We start from the raw sequence: 25,000 nt of genomic DNA, 5'->3' as shown, positions 1-25,000 counted from the left end.
TAATGACTTCCCTATTTATAGATATAATTATTACATTATTTGCTGTTATCACACTGCTTGCTAAGTGCAGACATTCAGGTGATTATTATGTTTTCCCAATAATAATGTGACAATGAGCCCGAGGAATCTGTGTGCATTTTTATATGTTTTAATTTATTTAAACATGAATAAAAGAGCTTTCGAGATAAAATATCAGGTGGGCAGCATCGGCAATTACACGGCTGCAGTCATTACAAAAGAACCTTTCAAATAAACACATTGAAGAAAATTTGAGAATAAAAAAACAAACAAAATACATTCTCTAACATTTAACACATTTACAGACCGATAAGCCTGCTTCCGTTTAATTTAAAATCGTTTAATAGTTTTAAAAAGACCTTAAATGTAATATAAATGAAATAAAATGAAAGGAGATGTTTATTGTCCTTCTTCCTGGTTAAAGTACAGACTTTAGTGACATTTAGTAGAAAAAAGCCTTGGAAGGGAATGCCATAACTTACCGTACTTAAAGTCATATCATTATAATGTAGTATTTGTTTCACACACATTGATGTTTGTTGATGATAATTAAATGTATGGTTAGTGACCTATTTCATTTCTTTTTTCCTCCGTTAATCATCCCATACAGCTGCAGGTTATTTTTGCATTGCATTGACTTTAAATGTAATTATTCCTGTATCATTTGACTTAGAAAATAGGAAATTCATTTACAAATGTAAAACTAATACAACAATGATATTATCTTATTATCTAACTAACCATTCACAGTACATTTATAACAAAAAATAGACACTATGATAATAATAATAATGTGCAGTAACTGCGAGTATCTACCTGTTATTCAGGCCTTGGATTTATTTAAAAATATGTTTTAGTGTAAAAGTAAAAAGTGGATGTAACTGATTTTCCACACAGCTGTGTTATGTAAACGTTATATAACTGCATAAATTACCATCTCTCACTTAATGTTGTGCAGTAATAAAGGATAATAGCGAGGGCGAAGAAGTGGGCTCGTGACCGCAGGGTTGCCGGTTTGAATCCCCAGATAGCGTCTGCATGGTGGCAACCTTTTCTGTGACTCAGCTTGAAAATCCTCAGTGACTCAGCATATAAATGTTTCTGTGAGTCAGAGGTTTGGCCATGCTGCTGTTTCCGATAATGTCGTCCTCTAATCCGTGCATCATCCCTCCTACACTCACTCCAAGACTGTAGTTTGACGTTTTAACACTTCAAGTTGGGAAGTTAACATCTGTATCTTTTTAATCTTGATTCACTCTTCCTCTTTCTTAAATTCCATAGTTTCCGTCAAATCTACACATCAAATTGTTACGGTCAATTCCAATAAACCTCTTAAAGATGTTGTCAAATCATTTATTCATTTCTAAAGCCAAATATCACAAATCAGTGGCTTTTCTTTAATATCTAAAATGTAATGGATAATGTCATGTTTTTACTTTATGCTACAACAGTTGGTATTTTTTGATTTTGTGGGAAAAAGTGTTGCAGTACAGGAATATTATTATAAGTTATAGACAGAGAAAAATTTGGAATTTTGTAATCCTTAAAACACATCCTCAAAAACGAATTGGAACAACAAAAAATCCAGAAACTAAGTAGCCTACGTATAATTATTTTGATGATGTTCTTTAAGATTCTGGTCATGCTGTATATAATGTGTTCGTGTGTGTGTTTCAGGAAGTGCCCGGATGGTTTTGACTGTCTGAAGGCGGGCAGGAATCCAAACTACGGCTACACCAGCTTCGACAGCTTCGGCTGGGCCTTCCTGTCTCTGTTCCGCCTCATGACGCAGGACTACTGGGAGAACCTCTACCACCAGGTAAAGTCTACACCTTTAGTCATTTATAACCAGGGGTGCACATAACTGGCACGCAGGTACGCATGCGCGGCAACAATCTGAAATGCGTACCGTCACTTGTGTCACAAAGCGCATTTGCGTACCAACGTACTTGTGAAGCTTTTCCAGAAGGCGGTTAGATCACCGGACAACAGAGTCGGTCTCCGCGTGCACAGACAGGGCTGCTGTTAACGTCTTACAGCTGATCACAACGTTCACGCTCTGTGGTCACGAAGTACTCCACTAGCAACCCCCCCGTTGACGTTCGCGATACAGAGGGCTTCATCAAATAACTTTGAGTGGAGCCAGAAGTTGGAGTACCAAACACTGACTCGACTCCAGGTACTCATCTGAGTACCTCACTGAGAAAGTTATGTGCACCCCTGTTTAAAACGCACCTATGGTACACACCTTTACAACACATTGCATCTAGCTGACGCTTTTATCCAAAGCGACTTACAATAAGTGCATTCGATCAAGAAGATACAAACTTGAAGAAAACAGAATCATATAAGTACATCAGGTTAGAGCCAAACCATTTTAAGTGCTACTCAACTGGCTTTAGATAAGCCAGTCCTTTGTTAGCATATAAGTGCTTAGTTAGTATATAAGTGCTTTTTATTTATTTTTCCATTTTATCGCTCGAAGTGGAGTCGAAAGAGATGAGTTTTCAGTCTCCGGAAGATGTGTAAGCTTTCTTCTGTCCTGATGTCAATGGGGAGCTCATTCCACCATTTTGGAGCCAGGATAGCAAACCGATGTGTTTTTGCTGATGGGAACTTGGGTCCCCCTCGCAGTGCGGGTGCAGCGAGCCGCTTGGCCGATGCTGGGGTGTATGGTTTAACCATGTCCTGGATGTAGGAAGGGCCAGCACCGTTCACAGCATGGTGAAATCAAGGAAATGGACAGTGAGAAAGCAAAGGCGGTTAAAATAAATATTAATTCAGATATCTTCTCCGTCTGGAGGTTGATGTCTCCGAGAGGTACAGCGGGAGGGCCAGTTTCAGGGATGTGTGAGAGGAGATGATCTAATTCCTCCAAGAAGTCCCCCAAGGCGCCTGGTGGACGGTAGAGAACAACAATGGTTAATTGTATAGGATGGGTTACAGTAACGGCATCAAAGGAGGAAGGAGTGAAGTTTGGTAGTTTTTAGGGAAAAGCTCCATTTGGGAGAGAGCAGGAGACCAGTGCCACCTCCTCTGCCAGTGGGTCTGGGTGTGTGGGTGAAGGAATATGCTGTGGAGAGAGCTGCTGGGGTGGATGTGTTGGATGGAGTAATCCAGGTCTCAGTGAGAGCAAGGAAATCCAGAGACACATGAACAGGAATGGAGAATATACACATGTCTTAGCAAGAGAAGACAAAAAACACATCTACACACCTATACAACTTGATACCTTTATACACTCACCTTAACATTAGAAAGTTAAACTCCAAAACCTTATCAGCTCTTCTCATCTGGTTTGTTACAGCTGGACACTAACAGGATTCAGTTTGTTCCCTCTAGTTTGTAGTAACTAAAGTAACTGTGAGATAGGAATTTCACTCCTGCATTTTTGTCCGGTTTCTTTGTGTTTGTGCAGACGCTGCGTTCTGCAGGTAAGACCTACATGGTGTTCTTTGTGGTGGTGATCTTCCTGGGCTCCTTCTACCTGGTGAACCTGATCCTGGCCGTAGTGGCGATGGCGTACGAAGAGCAGAACCAGGCCACCATCGCTGAGGCCTGCCAGAAGGAGCGCGAGTTTCAGGTTGCCATGGAGAGGCTGAAGAAGGAGCAGCAGGTGATTACACCTCCATCAAGGCTGCTGACAGGGATTTACATTTGTAATAGAATAGTTTAGTTGTAAATTCCTCTTTTAGTTACTTTTATTTCGTATTACTTTGAAAGACACATGGCAATATCTTTCCTTAGGGTGCTGCGCAGAAGCTTCTGGACTCGGACTCGATGATGTCACCGGATCTGTCCCCGTTCGTCCTCCCCTTGGACGGATCGGAGGAGAGGAGGCGGAGCCAGGCGCTGGTGGGCGTGGGCGACGTGGAGGCGAACCTATCAGAGGAGAAGCTGCTTCAGGTGGACTTGATGGAGGGGGGGAAGGTAAGTGCTGAGAAATCTGTGTTAATATAAAATAATAAATATATAAAAAAGATATTCAAACAATAGTTACATTATAAAACAATGTAATTATACCAAAAACTGACAGTATTAGTTAATAGATTTAAATATACTGTATTCTCCTGCAGCCCCTCCACCCCCTCCTGGGCCGCTCCTTCTCCTCCAGGACGCGGAGGAGCAGTCAGGTGTCCTCCATCTTCAACTTCCGCCTGCGGAGTCGGGGCTCGGAAGGGGAGATGGCTGACGATGAGTACAGCGTGCCGGGGGACGTGACGGAGGGCGTGGGGGGGCGCACCTACAGCGGTGGCACCTTCAGTGGCATCCTGCCCCACCCCTGGCCCAAACGCAGGCCGAGCACCTACAGCAACGCCAGCAGGAACTCCCAGGTAAGAATATACAAAATAATAAATTGGTACATCAACTAAACTTTGTTCTGTTTTTCTGTATTATTTATTCGATTATTAAATAGGGACACAAAAGCATGGTCCACAACGTTATTTTATTTGTATTAAGTGTTTTAGTTTATTTACCAGGCACACTGCACAAAAAACGCGGTGAATTGCCTTGATATATATTTTTTTTATTTTTTTATTTTACAGTGGCTCCTAATTTTGGGCCCTGATTCCAAATCATTGTGGTGTTCATAAAAGGCAAAAGACATGTTAATATTTCTCTTTATGTGTGGGTTTTCAGGTATTTTATCCAACTTTAAACGTCAACGGGAAGCTGTTCGTGGCCATTGACCAGAATGGGGTTTCCCCCCCACCTCTGCAAGGGCAGCTGCCCGCCTGCACCATGGAGAAGGTCAAGGAGGAGAGTGTGAGTACTGTGTGTGTGTGTGTGTGTGTGTGTGTGTGTGTGTGTGTGTGTGTGTGTGTGTGTGTGTGTGTGTGTGTGTGTGTGTGTGTGTGTGTGTGTGTGTGTGTGTGTGTGTGTGTGTGTGTGTGTGTGTGTGTGTGTGTGTGTGTGTGTGTGTGTGTGTGTGTGTGTGTGTGTGTGTGTGTGTGTGTGTGTGTGTGTGTCGCAGTGGAAACAATGGTGCAGACTGCAGCCATTCAACACTCAGACATGTGAATTATGAATCATCGCTTTGCATAACTCCCCTCTGATATCATGGGCTTAAGACACACGCACATACAACACACACACATCACGTCATATCTACCTTCTCAGATAACACACTGTGGTATTCTCCCCATCTATGCACACACACACACACACACACACACACACACACACACACACACACACACACACACACACACACACACACACACACACACACACACACACACACACACACACACACACACACACACACACACACACACACACACTATGGCATCATGGACTGCGGCCCCACATACCAGCCTTTGCCCACACACACACATACACCAACACACCTGTTTAAATTTTATGGAGTATTAAATTGTTTAAAATTAGAGTACATTAATGTTGTACAAATGATCATACAGTAATGCTTGAGTAAATGTACTTAGTTACATTCTAATACTACTTACTGATACTGAAAAAAAACTGAAAAGACAAAACAGAGTAACAATTGGGTTTCTTGAGGGTTGCGCTGTCATAGTAAAGAATTATTTTAAAATATTTATATAAAATAAGAAGTTAAAGATAACATTATCACATTGTTCATAACAGCAATAAGTATGTGGAAATGTAACAAGTACAATTTTCATTAACAAAAGCTGTCAATCAAAACGCAATAATTTTCTCTCCAAGATTTATTTTTGTAGAAGAATAAACATAAATAAAATGTGTATATATGTAAAATAGTTCAATAGGTTTGTCCAGTTTCAGGATGAAGGTGCATGTTGCTCTTACACACTTCAGGCTCTAACGCTGCATTTCATTTGATATTTTCTCAGTATTCTGTTGCAAGGCTGTTAACATCCAGGAACTCAGCTGTGTGCCTGGAAACACACACAGACACACGGAGAAAAAAACACACACACACATCCTGTGTTATGTCTTTTCAGAAACAAGCAGCGGAGATGATAATCAGATCACACTGACACTGCATGACTCAGTGACCAAACACAGAGAGAGAGAGGGAGAGTGTGTGTGCATGTGTGTGTGTGTGTGTGCGCGCTTGAGTGTTTTGTGTTAGGGTTTATGGAGTTTCACAGGAACACCCATTGGGTCTCTGTATCCTCACCTGAACACCAGCATTTAAGGTTTTTTGAGGACATATTTTTTGCGATTCTCAACAACAAAAGAATACTTTAAAATATAAATTATACATTTGTGTTCAATATAATTCAAGGGATGTCAGTGGGTTTCCTTCTGTACATAACCTTCCATCTATTTTATTGTGCAGACATATTTAGGGCAAACAAGAATATGTTGATGTTAATACTTTAGCAAGATTTTGAGTGCATTTTCCCTCAGTGTATTTCTACACTGCTGACTGCATTGTCCCCAAAGCCAAAAGGACATTTGTATCAAACATTTATCACACTATTGTTCTGTATTGTTATTATTATTTTTGTATTAAAGTAAATAACACTATTAATAGTTTCATCAATAATAATATCCAATGTTGAATTTATTTTAACGTATTTACTTTTCAATTTTTTTTAGACATTTTAGATATTTTATTGAGATTTGTCTCATACATTTCATGTTTCAAATGTTTTTCAGGATATGTTTCTGACATTTTCTAAATAATCTTTGAAATATTTGCATTTTATTTGCATATGTTTAAATCTTTAATTTGTACATTATTTAATTTAAAATGTAAATTTTCCTAGCCATTACTTATACGTGACTTGTTCTCTGTTGCGTTACAGTATCACTTGAAACATCTTTCAGACTTTAAATATATTTTCTTTTAAATGTAATCTCTCACTTTACAGAAGAACTTTATAAACCTGCAGCAGAAAGCAGACATCCCCACGTCTTCAGGGATTACATTTATTTAAAACTTGTCTTCTTCAGTCTTTTCCCCGTCAGGCAGTAGGTCAGAGGATCAGGAGCACAAACCCGCCTCCACTTGCCCCAGAAACTACACTCTTATATAACCAGAGGAAGACAAAGGAGATGAAATCATAGTAGAAGAAGAACAATGATTTTATATTTCAATAACGCTACAAGTAAAGGAGCCTGTCTTAAGTAGCTCCTATATATACTGTTGGCTACTTTATTCTATAGCAAAAGCTGTAATCTATAAGATCATCATTTGTTCGTAAGAATCACGTCTCTCTAGAAAGTCAACCTTTTAGAGTTTTTCATAAAAACAGGCCCATTTTTAGCTTTGTGGAGATGCTTTTTCCAGATGATCAAAGAAGCTTTTTAGACTTATATTGAGCTTCCAGAGAAACATTAAAACCTTCATCCTGCTGCTTAGACTGATGGAGAGGTGAGGGTGAGGAAATGTTACCACGACAACGCACAGCCGCTAAGGAAGCTAAATCAGTGCATGCTGCTTTCAGAGTGTGTGTGTTTGTGAATGTGTGCATGTGCTTCCCTGCGGACAGGATGTAGGCGTTATGGTGGGTGGCCACCTTCAGGCCAGAGCCGGCCCGTAGCACTGGCGTTATAGATGTTCGCCTAGGGCGCCAGATCTGGGGAGGCGCTGCGCTGGTAGAAAAACATTTTTGAACGTTGGTGCTCATCCTAATTTTCGGCCTTGATGTAACAACATTCATAATTAAGTAAATGTAACACCCTTTTTTGACCCCGGTTACACTTTTCATTTGCCCTGTACGATGGGCGCTGTAAGTGATGAAATGGGGGATGTTGGCTTATCTGGCGCCCGCAGCTCACAGCCAAAGTGCGAGTGAGCTTGGGAGCGAATGAGGGAGAGAGGGAGGGTGCACCGGTACCGGCGCTGTTGTTATTAGAATCTGGTGCTAGCTGCTCTAACGGATATTAGAAGAAGACGTTTCTACAATAATGTGGAGGGAGAGTCCTCTCCAGTCAGACTGAGAGGCTGATAACTACAGCTCAGTGAGGTAAAGGACTCTGAGTGTTTAGATAGTTAACTTTAGTCTAAATTTTCTCAGTGGGTCTCAAACGGTTTGGTCACAATTTATGTAAACAAATATTTCCAAGGCACTCCTTTATAATTATTGGGATAAAACAGGTTTGAAATCATTTCAATGTATACTATAGGACAGTAAACCAAAAATATTGTTTTAAACTGGAGAGATTAAAAAAAATGCACGAATAAACAAATGTTAAAATAAGATATGAATGAACAACAAAAATAAAATAAGTTACATTTATTTGTTATTGGCTATGGTAGGTTATTGGTTATGTTCACATACTTATTTGATTAATAAAATGTAAACCAATCTTTTTCATATGGGTGTTTAGAGTTGTACCCCCTAGATCTAGTAGTAATTCTGCTTAAAGTTCACCAGATTGAAGCATTTTACTTTAAAGGTCACATGTCATGGCCATTTCCACTGATCATAATTCCATTGTTGAGGTATACTAAAATAGAAAAATACTGTGCAATTTTCCAAACTCACATTGGTTTTGCATACAGCATCTCTGTAAAGTATGTGTATTCAGCAGTATTCACTTTCTCCACTAAACGGCTCACTGCAGAACCTCCCTTATACCACCATCGCTGGTATCTCGAGCTGAGCGCTCATTGGTGGTTTTTACCCGTGCTGCTGATGAGACTCTCCAATTGGCTCGGCAAAAGTTGTTGTTTGGTGTCAGTTTACGTCGCCACTTCCATTCACATTTTTCATCATTGTTCCACAATGTTTATCATCATGAAATTAATATCTATATATTTTAATTTTATACTATACTTGCACTGCTTACCGTTTTTATACTTTATATATCTTAGCATATTCATACACACTGTTCATACTGCTCACAGGCTGCTGTGTATATCTAGTGTATTCATACCCCTCACTGTTTATTCATCATTCACTTTTATTCTGTAGATTGTGTACATTACTTTTCACTTTACTGCTTGTTGCACTCCTGGTTAGAAGCTAAACTGCATTTCGTTGTCTCAGTACCTGTAATCTGTGCAATAACAATAGAGTTTAATCTAATCTTGAGCAGGAACAAATGTATTTACTTAGTATATCTGACATTAACAATTAAACACATGTGTGCGTTCTTTATAAATGCAAACCGAGTCAAGCCGACTCCGGAGGTGGCGGTATGCACCTTAAAGTTGTTTGCAATCCGCCAAAAAACCGAGAGAAGAAGAAGAAGAAGGCGAAGCAGCAGAAGAAGAAGAAGAAGAAGCCGACTCGGAGCTGTCCGACTTCAGGCGAGCTTTTTGAGACCTCCCCCGGCTGCGATCGGCTATTCTCGTCTACTTTCGAGGCGAGCCGCAACACGTCTCAAACAAGCCTTCTCTCTCTCCCGTCAGATTAGACTTTACTCGCGTTTATGTCCATATTGATCAGATCTAGCTAGTTCTAGCTAATGATATGACTACCTGCTTATTAAAAGAAACCTAAAAAATAAGCGTTGCTATGCAACCGGGTGAGGCCGCAAAGTATAGCGCAGCATTATGCATTTGTTTACATGCCGACCGGAACCCAGAGGCATTACCAACAGATCAACGCACAATCAACCCATACAGGACATCTCTTTCTCCACATTACGTGTTAGACACATAGGCTCGGGTTGCGTTCCGATAATCCAAAAATCAGCTCCTAAATTCTAACCCTATCTCCTATTCCTTGACCTCTGAGTGAAACGTCACGGGGTTAAGGGATAGTGGATAGGAGAATTCAAAAGGACTTGTGTTCTATACAACGGACTACATGGATGTTTAATAAGAACGAGGGACTCATCTAGAGACTCTGCACCGTGCTCTGATGCTGTTGTTTTATGCTTTATGAACGTGGACAACAGAGAAACATATTCTTCATGACCAAAGTTTTAATTGAAATAAAAAAGGAAAGTGAAATGTATTCTCGTCACCCTCTCCCTCCGGTCCACATTAATACAAATGATCCCATATGTATGATTGTATAAACATATCTTAAAATCAATACAAATGTATTTATTATAAACGTTAGTCCTTAACACCTGTCACTGTGTATATCACCATTCAAACATCTTTTAAAAGTTGAACAAACTCCACACAGCTCAGTGAAATGTTAACTTTATTTGATCATTTCAGTAAAAACTAACGTTCATATTTCTCTTTTTGATTATAATACTGATGAACGTTCAAAACAAAGCACTTTGGCAACTTACCACATACGTTTTAAAATGCTTAATAAGCACCGTAACTTTCATGATATAATTTCTCCGTCATAATCGTTTGTTTCTGTGAACGGCCGACGGTTGTGTGACGCAAATGCTGCGGCTGCAAGGCATTGTGGGGCAGCATTTTCTCCTCTCCTTTCGGTAAGGGAGGTCCAGTGGTTCCTAAGCTAAAGGAGGTTATAAAGGAAGTTTGAAACCTCCTTTCCTTTCATTTGGAGAATTGGAACGGCACTTAACATGGCTGCCACTGACGTACTTCCGGGTCATTTCACTCGGTTAGGAAGGTTCCTAAGCTAAATGGACTATTGGAACGCAACCCCCGTCTCAGCTCGGTTAAATGAAATCCTTGCTTCCCTCACTTGCGTAGTTTCCCTGTGTTTAGTCCCTCCCTCCAGGGAAGCATGGAGGGATGCAAGGAAACCACGAGAAGCAGGGAAATGAGTTTTAAGAGCAATGGGACGTCCTTTCCTCTGGAGCATCACGTGAAGCGACGTCCGTTTGTGATGACGCCGCACAGCTGTTCGTCTGACAGCAGCTCTGTCCCCGTTATTTTCACAAACACCCCTGCCACACATTTAATGACACAAACATTTGTATCATCTGTTGTAGACCCCAATACATAAAATCAAATAAGAACTCATTCTTAAAAAAGATAAACGCTATTCTTAAAATGTATAAACGAACAATAGTTTGATTAATACTGATTAGAGTGCACAATAGAAATAACATAATTGAGAGAAGAAAAATATATATATTATCTATCAAAACCCAGTTAGATTAACATTCATTGGCATTCATTGCACATTAGTATTTTTATAGCACTTAATGACTGACTGAATGGAAATGACAGTAAATGAAAATATAAAACGAAAAAAGTGATCATGAAAATGTTTCCAATAAATGAATAAAATGATTTTTGACCACTTTGTTGTTCAGATATATCACATATTTGTAACTAAATGATACATGAATTTAAACAAAACACAGTTTAAACTGAGGAGTGACTCTCGTGAGTTTCATTTATTTTCTTCACTCCGCTGGGGTACTGCTCTCATGTCAAGAACAAGAAGCATGCACTGCATCGTCCAATCAGTGAGCGATACACAGTAAGGGGGCGGGGCGAGTATCTGAGGATTTCATCGGAGGATGAACTGGTGGTTCCTCGATTATCGCTACTCCATTATCGCTCCTCAATCCTCGGTCCTCCGGCAGAAATAAGAGCCATGGGACGGTACTCAAGATGGCGCAGACAAATCAACTTCCGGTGAGACCGAGGACCGAGGAGCGAGGAAATGAAAATAGTCGACCTGAGACAGGGCCATAGACTGTATAAATTGAAGAGTTTATCGCCGGCCACTAGAGGGCAGTGTCACTGCTGTCGCTGCCCGGTTATGCCGTGCTCTGACCCGGAAGTGCCGAGCGGCCATTTTAGTTCAAACATTGTTCATGCACTCCGCCTCGAGTTGAGACGTTCGTCCACTCATTCATGTAAGACTGTTTCCACTATTATATTATACCATATATTATACTATATATATATTATACTATTATACTACTATACTCTGTTTCGTGGTATATATTTGTGTTGATTGAATTGCATGGATGTAATACTTTGTCAGCTTATCTTGCTGCATTATTCTGTTTTAGGGTGTCGTCATCCTTGTCAATAAATCACCGAAACTGACATTGAGGAGTGTGTTTCTTCATGACGACACCATGGTCGTTGTTGGATGCCCTGTCCCCGGATGCGAGTTCAAATCCGATGACTTGTCTGAAGCACTCGTCATTGCTATATTGACGATTCATGGATGTAGCCACCAGCACGCAGCGCCTGTCATGGCCGCGCCAGCCCAGGCCCCAGCCCCTCACGGCCCGAGACTCGATCGGCCCAAAGTTGATGTGGGCGTGTCAATAGAGGAATGGAACGTGTTCATCCGCCGTTGGAATGTATTCCGCGCCGGCTCAGGCATAGGGGACGCACAGGCCCCCTTCCAGCTGTTTCAGTGCGCTGGGCCTGTACTTGGAGACAGCCTGTTGAAAGCCGTCCCCGACGCCGCTTCCGGACCCTTGCCAGACCTGATCACCGTCATGCGTTCCCTAGCTGTCATCCCAGTTGCTACATGCGTCCTGCGCACCGAACTACTTCAGTTACGCCAGGAACGCGACGAGACATTCCGCGCATTCGCTGCCAGAGTGCGGGGTAAAGCAGAGACATGCGCATATAATGCGGTATGCGAGTGTGGTAAGGACGTGGACTATACCGACCACATTATCCGCGATGTGCTGCTCAATGGCATCTATGACTCGGACATACGCCGCGAGACGCTAGGGACAACTGACGTCCTGGTCAAGCCAGTTAATGACGTGATTGCACTCGTCGAGAACAAAGAGATGGCCCGTAACGCTCTCCCGTCGTCCTCCCTATCAGCCATGTCGTCATTCCGGCGCTTGAAGACGACTCCACAGGCGAGCCCCGCCCCGAGCCCCGCGGACGGGGCTAAACGTGCCTCGTGTCCGGAATGTAAGAACGTCTTTAACGTCTTCACGGAGGGGCCTCGCGGGTGGAATCCTAAGCCTCACCAGGTGTGCATCGGCTGCTACAGGGCCCGCCGACAACAGAGGCGTCAACAGCCGTCATCCGACAGTCAACAGGCCGCCATGGGGTCGGAGCTGGTATCCCAGGTCTCGTCGGTGCAAGCTGGAGCCCGCCCTGGCCGACGTCGCGGGAGCCTTCGCCGACGCCGCGCCCCTACGTCGCACGGCTGTGTCGACAGGCCTTCACCTATCATACTCGAGCACCACATCTTCTCCAAGGGCGAATGGAGGCGAGCCAGGCTGAGAGACCACCCCCGGGCGTTAATCACCATCTCGATGGACATGCCAGTCGGGCCGAGGGATGGCACCAGCAACCGGGGCTCGGCCGACGGAGCTCGAATATCCGCCGTCGCAGACACTGGCGCGCAGTCGGACCTTTGGTCTCTGGAGGAGTTCCTGGCCTGCGGTTTCGCGCGGGACGACCTGCGACCCGTCAGCCTCAGCCTGTTGGCCGCCAACCGCTCCCCTATAGCCATCGAGGGAGCGTTCTTCGCTAGGCTCTCGACGACCTGCAGCGGGGGCCGTACTACATCCTGCCGTTCCATGGTATATGTGAGCAGCTCAGTCCGGGCCATGTACCTCTCCTACGAGTCGTTGCTCAACCTCGGCCTCTTGCCCATTAACTTCCCGTCGGACGACGTTGCAAGGGGGCCCAAGGACAGGCGTAGCCCTGACACGGCTGACACGCCAGTCCAGCCCCTGTCCATCAATGCGACGAGGTCAACCAACGGCGGCTGCGTGGGGCCAAGTGACCCCGGGGACGCCCAATGCTCATGTCCTCAGCGCACGGTCCCCCCGGCGCGCCCCGCAGCACTGCCGTTCCCTTGTACGCCAGAGAACAATAACCGGATGAAAGGTTGGCTACTCGGGAGATATGCCTCGTCGACATTCAATACTTGCCCCCATCGGGCACTACCATGCATGGAGGGGCCGCCTATCGAGATGCACGTGGACCCCGCAGCTACGCCTAAGGCATGCCACACCGCGGCTACGGTGCCTCTACACTGGCAGCGGAGGGTTCACGATGACCTCCTGCGGGACGAAGCCCTTGGGGTCATTGAACGCGTGCCGTACGGCGAGCCGGTGACGTGGTGCCATCGTATGGTAGTCACTCGGAAGCACGACGGTTCCCCCCGCAGGACCGTGGACCTCTCCCCCCTCAACAAGTTCTGCCAACGTGAGACCTTCGCCACTGAGTCCCCGTTCCACCTCGCACGCCGCGTCCCGAAGGGCACCTGGAAGACCGTCACGGACGCCTGGAACGGCTACCACAGTGTTCCCCTGCGTGAGTCGGATCGCCACCTCACTACCTTCATCACGCCCTTCGGCCGTTGGCGCTACACCAGGGCACCACAGGGTTTCCTGTCGTCAGGGGATGGCTACAACCGTCGGTTTGACGCCGTCCTCTCGGACTATGAACGCAAGGAACGTTGTGTGGATGACACCATCCACTATGACACCGACCTGGAGCAACACTGGTGGAGGACCATCGACTTCCTGACGCGTGTCGGCCGATCGGGGATCGTGCTGAATCCGGACAAGCTTCAGTTCGCGGAGAGGTGCGTCGACTTCGCTGGCTTCAGGGTGTCGGAATCTACCATCGAACCGCTCCCAAAATACTTGGACGCCATCCGGGACTTCCCCACCCCAGGCTCCACGACGGACATCAGGAGTTGGTTCGGCCTTGTCAACCAGGTGGCTAACTACGCCCAGTTGCGTGACACGATGGCTCCATTTAAGCCGTTCCTCAGCCCACGCTGTGCGTTTCTATGGTCCCCCGTTCTGGAGGAGGCCTTCCAGACGTCCAAGCAAGCCATAATGGAGGCCATCCGCGAGGGCGTGGAGATCTACGACATGCAGAAGCGTACCTGCCTCCGCCCTGACTGGTCCATGCGTGGCATTGGCTACTTCCTGCTCCAGCAACATTGTCACTGTGCCTCGGGCATACCGGACTGCTGTCCAGGAGGGTGGAGGGTCACCCTCGCGGGCTCGCGTTTCCTGTCCCCTGCAGAGCAGCGCTATGCAGCCGTCGAGGGAGAGGCCCTAGCTGTGGCATGGGGCCTGGAACAGACGCGGTACTTCACGCAGGGGTCCGACAACCTCGTCGTGGTCACCGACCATAAGCCGTTGGTGAAAATCTTTGGCGACCGTACGCTGGATGAGATCACAAACTCGCGTCTGTTTAGACTGAAGCAGCGCACCCTCCCATGGCGCTTCGACATTGTGCATCTGCCTGGCAAGAGCAACTATGCCGCTGATGCCACGTCGAGGCATCCTTCCCCCTCGGGTTCAGCGAACGGCCTCTCATTGGGGCTGCCGAGCGGGCCTGACGCCATGGAGTCAGCACTCATGGCCTCCATCCGCGACGACGCACGGGAGCTCGGAGCCGTCTCTTGGCCCCTCCTCGCACGGGAAACAGCGGCTGATGGATGCCTCGGCCACCTCCTCCAACTCATCGAGCAAGAGGGTGGGATTGACGTTAACGACCCTGCCCTGGCGAGTCTGTCATCGGTCTGTGAGTCCGTCTACGCCCAGGACGGCGTCCTGCTCTATCGGGACCGCGTCGTGGTTCCCCCATCCCTCCGTGGGAGGGTCCTTCGGCATCTCCATGCCGCTCACCAGGGGACCTCAGCCATGGGGCAGCATGCCCGAGCCATAGTTTACTGGCCCGGGATGTCCGGGGACATTCAGGCCACCAGGGACGGGTGTGCAGACTGCAACCGCAATGCTCCGTCACAGGCGGCTACACCCCCCCGGCCGTCCCCACCCCCGTCCACGCCATTCGAGGCGGTGTTTGCTAGTGACTATGGGGGCCGTCACTACCTAGTTGTCGGGGATCGGCTCTCGGGCTGGGTAGAGGTCCTGAGCTCTACGGCGGGTACTGCCCTGGCGGGCTCAGCTGGCCTGGTCCAACACCTCCGGTCGTTCTTCGCCACCTTCGGCGTACCGGAGGAGCTCTCGAGCGACGGTGGTCCGGAATTCAAGGCGAGCCACACCGAGGACTTCCTCCGCTTATGGCACGTCGAACACCGTGTGTCTTCCGTTAGCTTTCCGCAGTCGAATGGGAGGGCGGAGGTTGCGGTTAAGACTGCTAAGCGCCTCTTGATGTCCAACACCGGCCCGTCGGGCAGCCTTGATCAGGACCGCTTCCTGCGCGCTATGCTGCAGTTGCGTAACACGCCTGACCCCGACTGCGACCTCTCGCCAGCACAGATCATCTTCGGCCGCCCACTTCGTGGCTCGCTCTCCTTCGTGAACCGCCTCGAGAAGTTCTCGAACCCGCATATCCGCCTGCTATGGCGCGAGGCATGGGCGGCGAAGGAGGACGCCCTTCGGACCCGTATGTCCCGTACCACCGAGTCTCTGGGGACTCACTCGAGACCGCTCCGCCCATTGGCACTCGGCGAAAGGGTATTCCTCCAGAACCAGCAAGGCCCGAGCCCCCACAAATGGGACAGGTCGGGGATCGTGGTGGAGTCGCCGGGCCACGACCAGTATCGGGTCAGGGTTGACGGTTCGGGACGTCTGACACTGCGCAACCGGCGGTTCCTCCGTGCCTACACGCCGGCCACACCCTGCGCCCGCGAGCAGTCGGCTGCGCCGTCGCCGCCGCCCGCTGCCCTGGGTCATCAGCCCCCACCTATCCACCCGGGCTGGGCGACGCCCCAGGGGATTGCTCAGCGGCCGGCTGTCGGGCCCCGCGACTCGGCTATTGGCGCTTCCCCACCGACGCCTGCTGATGGGGCGTCCTCTGACCTCGCTGTTCCTACGGGTGCCTTCCTGGGTGCACCGCTCCCGGTGCCGCAGTCGCCGCCGACGCTGCCCCAGCCGACTCGGCCGGGCCGCTTGAGGAGGCCGCCTGCACGTTACGAGCCCGAGTCTGGCAGCTGGATACGGGATGTAGACCGTTAACCTATTCCGGCCCATAGCTTTCCGGTCTGGGGGGGATGAAGAGTTTATCGCCGGCCACTAGAGGGCAGTGTCACTGCTGTCGCTGCCCGGTTATGCCGTGCTCTGACCCGGAAGTGCCGAGCGGCCATTTTAGTTCAAACATTGTTCATGCACTCCGCCTCGAGTTGAGACGTTCGTCCACTCATTCATGTAAGACTGTTTCCACTATTATATTATACCATATATTATACTATATATATATTATACTATTATACTACTATACTCTGTTTCGTGGTATATATTTGTGTTGATTGAATTGCATGGATGTAATACTTTGTCAGCTTATCTTGCTGCATTATTCTGTTTTAGGGTGTCGTCATCCTTGTCAATAAATCACCGAAACTGACATTGAGGAGTGTGTTTCTTCATAAATGGACGTCGTGTCCGTGACGTCACCCATAGGATTCTGCAGAGTTGTCGAGAAGCCCTTAGTAGGCGGAGTCGGCCACTGACGGCTTGACAGCGACGTCAGAGTCTAATCCCGCCTGCTCCAAATAAGGGCAAAGAGGCGGAGCCGAGGCGGGACCTGCTGCCTCCGAACTGGAAGTAAACAAAGCTAGCTCAGGCTAAGAAGCTAAGCTAACATGAAATACATGCATACCAAGTTACTGCTAACAGTGTAGTTCCCCTATATAAACGTTACATTCATAATCAAATGAGACAATCTGCAAGATAATTAGCTATATTTTGTTATTCTTAATGCTTGTCATTCACACGTTAAGAAAAGACGGACTCCACCGCCCGGACCTAACGGAGCCGCAGTGGGCTAGCTCCGGGACGCCGGCTGGAGCTAGCCCCCTGCGGCTCCGTTAGCTCCGGCGGCCACCACTGGGATAATTGGGTCCCCTATTAACATTTGCTCCCGTTTAGCATTATGGGCGTCATAGCCATAGACTATAAAAGTCTTACCCAAGGCTGAATCATAAACTAAAATGTATATGTATGTATAAAGGGTAATGTCCTTAGCTTGCTAATAAGTAACAAGCTAAGCTACCAAGCACACAAACACCTGTGAACGGGACATGTATAATACTATCATTTTAGACTTCTTGGAAGTTCTGTTAGTACATTCAAGCGCACAGCACAACATTTTATTTGTCTGGTATTTGTAACAATATTCCCTAAAAGGCACAATCACCACGAACACGGCTAAAGCTAAAGGGTCAAGTACAGTAACTACAACTAACTAACGTTGTAGCCTCTATGGTTGTAGCCTAGCAGAGTGGACAAGTTGCTGTTAGCTGACAGTGAGGCATGTACATGTCCATCAAAGTGACCACGCCCTAATTTATGCAAAAGCTTTAAGGCTTAAAGGTGGGGTAGGTAAGTTTCAGAAACCGGCTCGAGTGCACTAACATTTGAAAGTACACAGCCAAAAAGAATCCGCCCCTTCCTTCAGACTTCCTTACAGAGCACCTCCTCCGCGAGAGCAGGCTGTAGTAACGTTACATATCAGGCAAAGCTCAACACATCTAGGTTAGCAATACTACAGACAGGGCGGCAGGCCCGGCTAAACGGATTGGTTGTAGTTTTTACAGTATTACGGCTTCCACAGATGACATTTTTTTAGGGATTTTTTGTCAAAGCACTTAAGATGCTATCGGGATGTTAAGAGCATTCCATGGAATATAACAAAAAGTGTATCTCGAGCCGGTTTCTGAAACTTACCTACCCCACCTTTAATATTAATTAAACAGATGAGTTGAGAAAAAATTAAGCCCCCCAATCCATATTCATGAAGGGGGGATCTAACTATACAGAAAATATGGTTTTTTGAACCACGGTATAAACATGTTTATTTCTGCTGTAAAGTTGGGCATTTTAACATGGGGGTCTATGGAAATTGCTGCCTTCTGCAGACTGCTCCTATTGGCCACTAGATGAATTGCAGTTTGAGGCACTTCCGTATTAGCGTCCCGGCTCTTCCCCAGAGTTTGCCGCTTGGTTAGACATTAGAATTGACTATTCTTGTCTGTCACATACTCTTTTGTCTGTCACATAAGTGGCGCAAGTTGCGCAACTGATGCGGTATTGCGCTGGGGAAATATATTTTGACCGGACGCTTTGACCGGAGAGATTTAGATTTGCCGGTCTTCAGCATATTTTACCGGTCGTAGTCCGGTAATTACCGGCTAATGGGAACTCTGACACAGACTTACATTTGCATTTTTGCTAACTCTGGCATTTATAGTGTGTAATTTACACTCATATTTATTAACTTTCTTTAGCCCTACCAAAAAACAACTTAATAACCTCTGCAAGGACAGTATGTCCGCGATTACAGAAAAATACCGGCCCCATTTTTATGAAACTTGGTAAAAAATGGTTAACATAGCATAAGTTCCTTCTAGAATTTGAAAATACACAACCGGAACAAATCTGCCACTTCCTTACAGAGCCCCTCCTCCAACACACACGAACGCGCACATGACCAATGAGGGCACGAGATACATTTGTGCACAGATGCACAGGCAGGTAGGCCTTCCAGTTATTTTAGCCGGGCCGGCTAAAATGATTGGTCGTGCTTTTTACAGCGCCACGGCTTCCACAGATGACATTTTTTTATTGATTTATTGTCAAAGCATTTAATATATTCATTGCTATCGGGATGTTAATAGCATTCCATTGAATATAACAAAAAGTGTTTCTGAAATAAATTACCCCACCTTTAAGTTTCAAATGTAGTGATGTTAGTGGTTGATTACGTAGTTTAATTTAAGCAGTTAGTTCCAGAGGCGCTAAATAAATAAGAATAAATAAGACAGAGCTACACACACAAAAACAGCAATGGCACACTGATTTCTCTGATTCAATGAACACCAGTCATCACCTATCTGTTGCTCTGGTGATAATAGGCACACACACACACACACACACACACACACACACACACACACACACACACACACACACACACACACACACACACACACACACACAGATATGGAAATCACAACACTGTTTGACCTACAATATTTGACCTGACATTAATCTGTGTGTGCTTGTAACTAGGGATGTCCCGATCACCTTTTTTTGCTCCCGATCCGATTCCGATCATTTGATTTTGACAATTTGCCGATACCGATTTTTCCCGATCCAATCTTTATGCAATGCATTAAGAGAAAAAAAAAGAAAAAAAGCATTCAAGTTGTCGCTTAAGGTTATTTTTTTATTTAAATTAGATATTCTATCCAACATGGATATAGCTTCTTTTTTTCACAGCAGCATTGGATCAGTTCAGTTGTGCAGCATTGGATCAAAACAAAATAAAGCTTATCAGTACTCGTTAGCTTACTGCTACAATTAGACACTGCGCCCTGCCCACTCTGTTGCCAGATTTGAGAGAAATAAGCAACCAGGTCTATGAAAACAAGCCCCAAAGAAGCAACACATACATGATGTTGTGTAATTTGAAACCAAAACTAAGGCCTCAGGATGACTTTAAGACTTGAACATGGTCATTTTTGTTTTGTAACATTGAATACAAAATTTTAAAAAAGTATTTATAAAATAAAAAAAAATCCCGATCCCCAACTTTTTTTCATCCGGAGTCCGATCTTTTGAAAATCACGTGATCGGCTCCGATCCCCGATCACATGATCGGATTGGGACATCTCTACTTGTAACCGATGAATGTGTGTTTGTCTTTTACAGCTTGTATGTCCTCTATGTGTTAGAATAAAGAGTGTTTATTGTTTTTTGGCACCTAATTATAAAACCCCATAATAACCTGAATGACCCCTCCCCCACAGGTCCCCACCTCCACCACGGAGCTCAGCACCATGCTGTTACCTCGCCCTTCGTCCACGCAGGGCTCTGTGCAGAGAGGGAGGGCTCTCAGTGCGGCCAGCTACCTCACCGACGCCATGGAGGGTGAGCACAAACAATCAACTGAAAATACAGGGAGTCAATAAACATAATAGAATCAGATTTATCCCAAATTAGGTTTACACATACAAAGACGTTGCTTCTTTCGTTCAATCCATTGTCGTTCAGATGTTTTTCAGACTTTAGAAAATATTGAGCATCAGTGTCTGTGAATCCATTAAAAGGGTCTCAATACTGGACCATATTCAGAAAATGTTCAACCCTTTAGTCAGTCTGAGACAAAGATATGTAAAAACAGGGTCCATGCTGAATACTGAAGTTCCCCTATAATACCGGACTTTACCTCAGTGTGTTTGTGTGTGTGTGTCTGTGTGTGTGTGTGTGTGTGTGTGTGTGTGTGTGTGTGTGTGTGTGTGTGTTGCACATTTTTTGAGTGGTTGATTGTGTGTGTGTGTGTGTGTGTGTGTGTGTGTGTGTGTGTGTGTGTGTGTGTGTGTGTGTGTGTGTGTGTGTGTGTGTGTGTGTGTGTGTGTGTGTGTGTGTGTGTGTGTGTGTGTGTGTGTGTGTGTGTGTGTGTGTGTGTGTGGGGGGGGGATTGTGGAACCATGTTTTGTTTGAATTTTTCATCGGAAGTGAGTTTGTAAAGTGTGAATGCGTGTGCTTAGATTGTCTGCATGCGTGTGTAATTGTGTAATGATATCAGAGTTTTTCTCTATGTGTGTGTGTGTGCGTGTGCGTGTGCGTGTGCGTGTGCGTGTGCGTGTGCGTGTGTGTGTGCGTGTGTGTGTGTCGCTGCCCAAACCAACCCCAGGGGGACACGGGCTTTGTTTGTGTGAGAGAGTTTGGGAAAAAGAGAGACAGAATGAAAGAAAGAGTGTGTGTGTGTTTGTGTGTGTGTTTGTGTGTGTGTTTTTGTGTATGTATATTATGATGGTTTCCCTCATTAACCACGAGCACTTTTCCATGAGTGTGTGTCTGTTTGATGATATTCATGATTTGTTTTGGTTCATATCCGTCCAAATCTGCATTTTCTTGTGTTCGTGCGTATGTCAGTGTGTGTGCGTGTCTGTGTGCTTGTGTGTTTCTTTGCTGAGTCACTGTCTCTCCCCTCGGCAGTCACCGCTCTTACAGAGCAGATCATCATGGAGAAACCTTTTCAAAATTATATATTTTTTCCTTCGTACACCATTATTATCTCCTTTTTTTCCATCTATTTCTCTGTTATTGACCGTTGTATTTAACATAAAGAGGCTTCTTGGCCAGAAGAGAGTAAATCCACTTAACTTCTTTATCCTCCACCTTGTTTTTTGTCACCTTTTTTTCCTCCTTTTTTTTCCTTGTGTTTTTTCCTAAAGTTGATAACAAAAAGCTACTTAAATATTGAGTGTTCTGATCAGAAGTGTGGATTCATGTCACATGACTTGGACTCGAGTCATGAATTTTAACGACGCAATCAATAAAAGTTCTACACTTTGACTTTAACACAAATAATAATACTCTCCCCATGCCAAAAGATTAAAAATGATGTTGTAAAAACTGCAACAGGATATACATATTGCATGTGAACACCAGGAACAACGATGGTAATAAGTACAGGAGGTTATTATTGTATCCATTATGCTGTATTAGAAATAAATCAGGACACACCTAATCAGTTTTGGATGTTAGGGTTAGCTGAAAGTGATGCACATACATTTTCAGAAGCATGCAGACTTACTTTATTTTAAAGTTTAAAATGGCAGCAAGGTTTGATTAGATTCAAAACAAAAAAAGTTCTAACATGAACTTGTCTGAGGACTCCAGACTTGAACAGCAGATACCTTTTTTACAAATATTTATTTTATTATTATTAAACAATCATTCCCTCTAATATTCCGAATCATACTAGAATTCGATACCTTTCTAAATATCACACTTAGTTATTTTTTCAAATCGGGTAGCACTTCTCCCAAGGATCTATAATTGACCAGTCCTAAATGCACTTTGTTTGCAGAGCTGGAGGAGGCCCATAAGAAGTGCCACCCGTGCTGGTACGTGTTCGCCCACAAGTACCTGGTGTGGGAGTGCTCCCCCTCCTGGCTGAGGCTGAAGCAGCTGGTGAACATCATGGTGATGGACCCCTTCCTAGACCTGGCCATCACTGTGTGCATCGTCCTCAACACGCTCTTCATGGCCATGGAGCACTACCCCATGACCGACGAGTTCAACGGCATGCTGAGCATCGGCAACCTGGTAGGAAGGAGGGAGGGAGGGAGGGAGGGAGGAGGGATGGGTGTGTTTATTTCGGGTGGGTGGATGGTAGAATAGAAGGGCGGATGGGTTGGTGTACATATATATTGATGAATTGATTGGTAGCTTTGTGTATTGATAGATTGAGGGATGGATGGATAATATATTGGATGGATGGATGGATAATATGGTGGATGGGTGGATAATATGGTGGATGGATGAATGGATGAATACAAATATTTGGTTGATGGATGGATGGATGGATAGATGGCTGGAACATAAATCGATGAATGAGTGGTTGGTTGGTTGGTTGGTTGAGGGAAGGATGGACCATTAGTTGTTTTGTGAAAGGGAGGATGGATAGATAAATGGATGTTAAATAGACGGATACGTTGTTGGAGGATAGATGGATACATAAATGGATGTTGGATGGATATATGAGTACATAAATGATGGATGGATAAATGGATGGACGAATAGACACATTGTTGAAGGGATGGATGGGTTAAAGATTTTGCCATCGAGTGTGCATTTTATTCATCCCAGTGAAATGTGTCCTAGAACTTGCATGCAGTAACATGTATAGTTACATGCTGGTAAAAATATTATATGGAATGCTTTTTCTATGTAGGAAAAATAAGGGAGAAAAATCCAAGCAGATTCTGCTCCGAAAGGAGAGAGTAGGGTAGGCAACAACTGCAGACCGTGGACCAATAGTTGTCAGTTAACATTTATTTGCAAATTAAGTCTGCCTGACTTGAGTTCCACAAAGGAAGAAAGAAAGAAAATACATTTTGTTTGCACTATACAACGTTTATCAATATATATTATTAAGTTGGAGCGATTTAGTCTTCTGAAGAATCTGGATGAACATCGTACCAACTTTTTCTTGGAATATTGTAAAGCACGTTTCTCCTCCTTTACTGTGTGGGATAAACAAACTCCAGGCGAGTTAGATTGAGGGACAAAGAATCCTGCTTGCGAAACAACTCTTAGACCTTTGGATTTGCCCCGAACCCATTTGTACAATTTACAAACCTCTGGACTAAACCTCCGACAAATAGACTCTTTGCTCTTGTAGGATTTTTTTATTTTGGTCCTTCACTAGAAAGTCGAGGTGAGTTTGAGTATTGGATCTGACAGAACCGGGTCGGGTGTTTTACGCAGCGTGACTAACGCCGTGTTCGACCCCGCAGGTGTGCTGTTGATCTGACAGCAGCTGATAGGTTGATGCAATATGCTAATCGCTTCACCTGAGGTGTGAACTGCTAGGGGCAGCATGTTGATCACACCTGCCAACACACACACACACACACACACACGTATCTGTCCATGGATGTCAGGTTTCCTCAGTTCAGGCTGTAGGCAGCTGTTTGGGGCAGAGAATGGTAATAAAGTGTAAAAGTAGAAACAGGGGCTGTCGGCCTGCAGCAGTGCGGTTCAATCACCAGGTCAGTGCTTAAAGGCAGGACACTGAGAGTGGATATATGCTTTTATAACATCTATGATAACCTAGTTTTCAGGTACAGTGAATAGTTTACCTGAAGGAATAAGTACAGTTTAGATTTGAAATGTTTTTTGTTTTTTTTCAGGACTGAAATCAAGACTCTGTGAAAAAGAATTCTCACTAATTCAGTAATTTAGCTTCTACCCTACTGTCCTACTTTTTCCCAGTGCACCCAAATATTTGAAGCCAACATTTTTCCATTTATACACTACAAAAAATAAATGTGTTATTTATAAAATCCATTTCATGTAAATGGCCTTTCAAAGTGCAGAAATTATGTTTTGAGGCTGTTTCCCACCCACTTTGCTAATCTGCTTTCAGATGTTTTTTGTCTGTCTGATACATTTTGTCTGTCTGATACATGCACCACTCGTGTAGACCTTTTTAAAAAAAAAACCTGTTACCTGCAAAGAGACGAGATTCATTCCCATTTTAATATCCATCAATCAATTAACTATACACCAACGTATCCTCTGCAGAGTCAAAGGAAACCTGAGCAGGAAATGGGGTGCATTTTTCAAATCTACGCAGGAAAAGGACCTTTTAGGTTTGATTGAAGTGGCCACAAAGAAGTAAAGCACCTCATCGACCACAAAGAAATAAATAATTAACAGATCAAACATGGCTTTCAATCAGGCATTATATCCCCTCCTAGTTTGTCCACAGTTTGATGAGTGAAAACCCGGTACACTTGAGCATGGTCAC

At 45.0% G+C, this 25,000-nt stretch overlaps 1 protein-coding gene and 1 long non-coding RNA gene across 2 annotated transcripts in view; one reads left to right on the top strand and one right to left on the bottom strand.

Moving 5' to 3' along the window:
• LOC307026287 (sodium channel protein type 5 subunit alpha-like) overlaps positions 1-25,000 on the top strand; it is a 106,878-nt gene that overhangs the window by 32,652 nt on the left and 49,226 nt on the right. The window contains exons 6-12 of the mRNA XM_079661568.1: positions 1,696-1,837; positions 3,437-3,634; positions 3,766-3,948; positions 4,095-4,352; positions 4,660-4,785; positions 20,484-20,604; positions 22,553-22,791. Coding sequence (XP_079517694.1) covers positions 1,696-1,837; positions 3,437-3,634; positions 3,766-3,948; positions 4,095-4,352; positions 4,660-4,785; positions 20,484-20,604; positions 22,553-22,791 — 1,267 coding nt within the window. The remainder of the gene's footprint in view (positions 1-1,695; positions 1,838-3,436; positions 3,635-3,765; positions 3,949-4,094; positions 4,353-4,659; positions 4,786-20,483; positions 20,605-22,552; positions 22,792-25,000) is intronic.
• The window catches only part of LOC307026289, a 340,364-nt gene that overhangs the window by 278,867 nt on the left and 36,497 nt on the right, over positions 1-25,000 (bottom strand). The gene's annotated exons all lie outside the window — the stretch shown is intronic.

This window comes from Notothenia rossii, assembly GCF_949606895.1.
Source record: "Notothenia rossii genome assembly, chromosome: 12".
Classification (NCBI taxonomy): Eukaryota; Metazoa; Chordata; class Actinopteri; order Perciformes; family Nototheniidae; genus Notothenia; species Notothenia rossii.
Note: the sequence above shows the minus strand (reverse complement) of the source record. Positions and strands in the feature narration are given on the sequence as shown.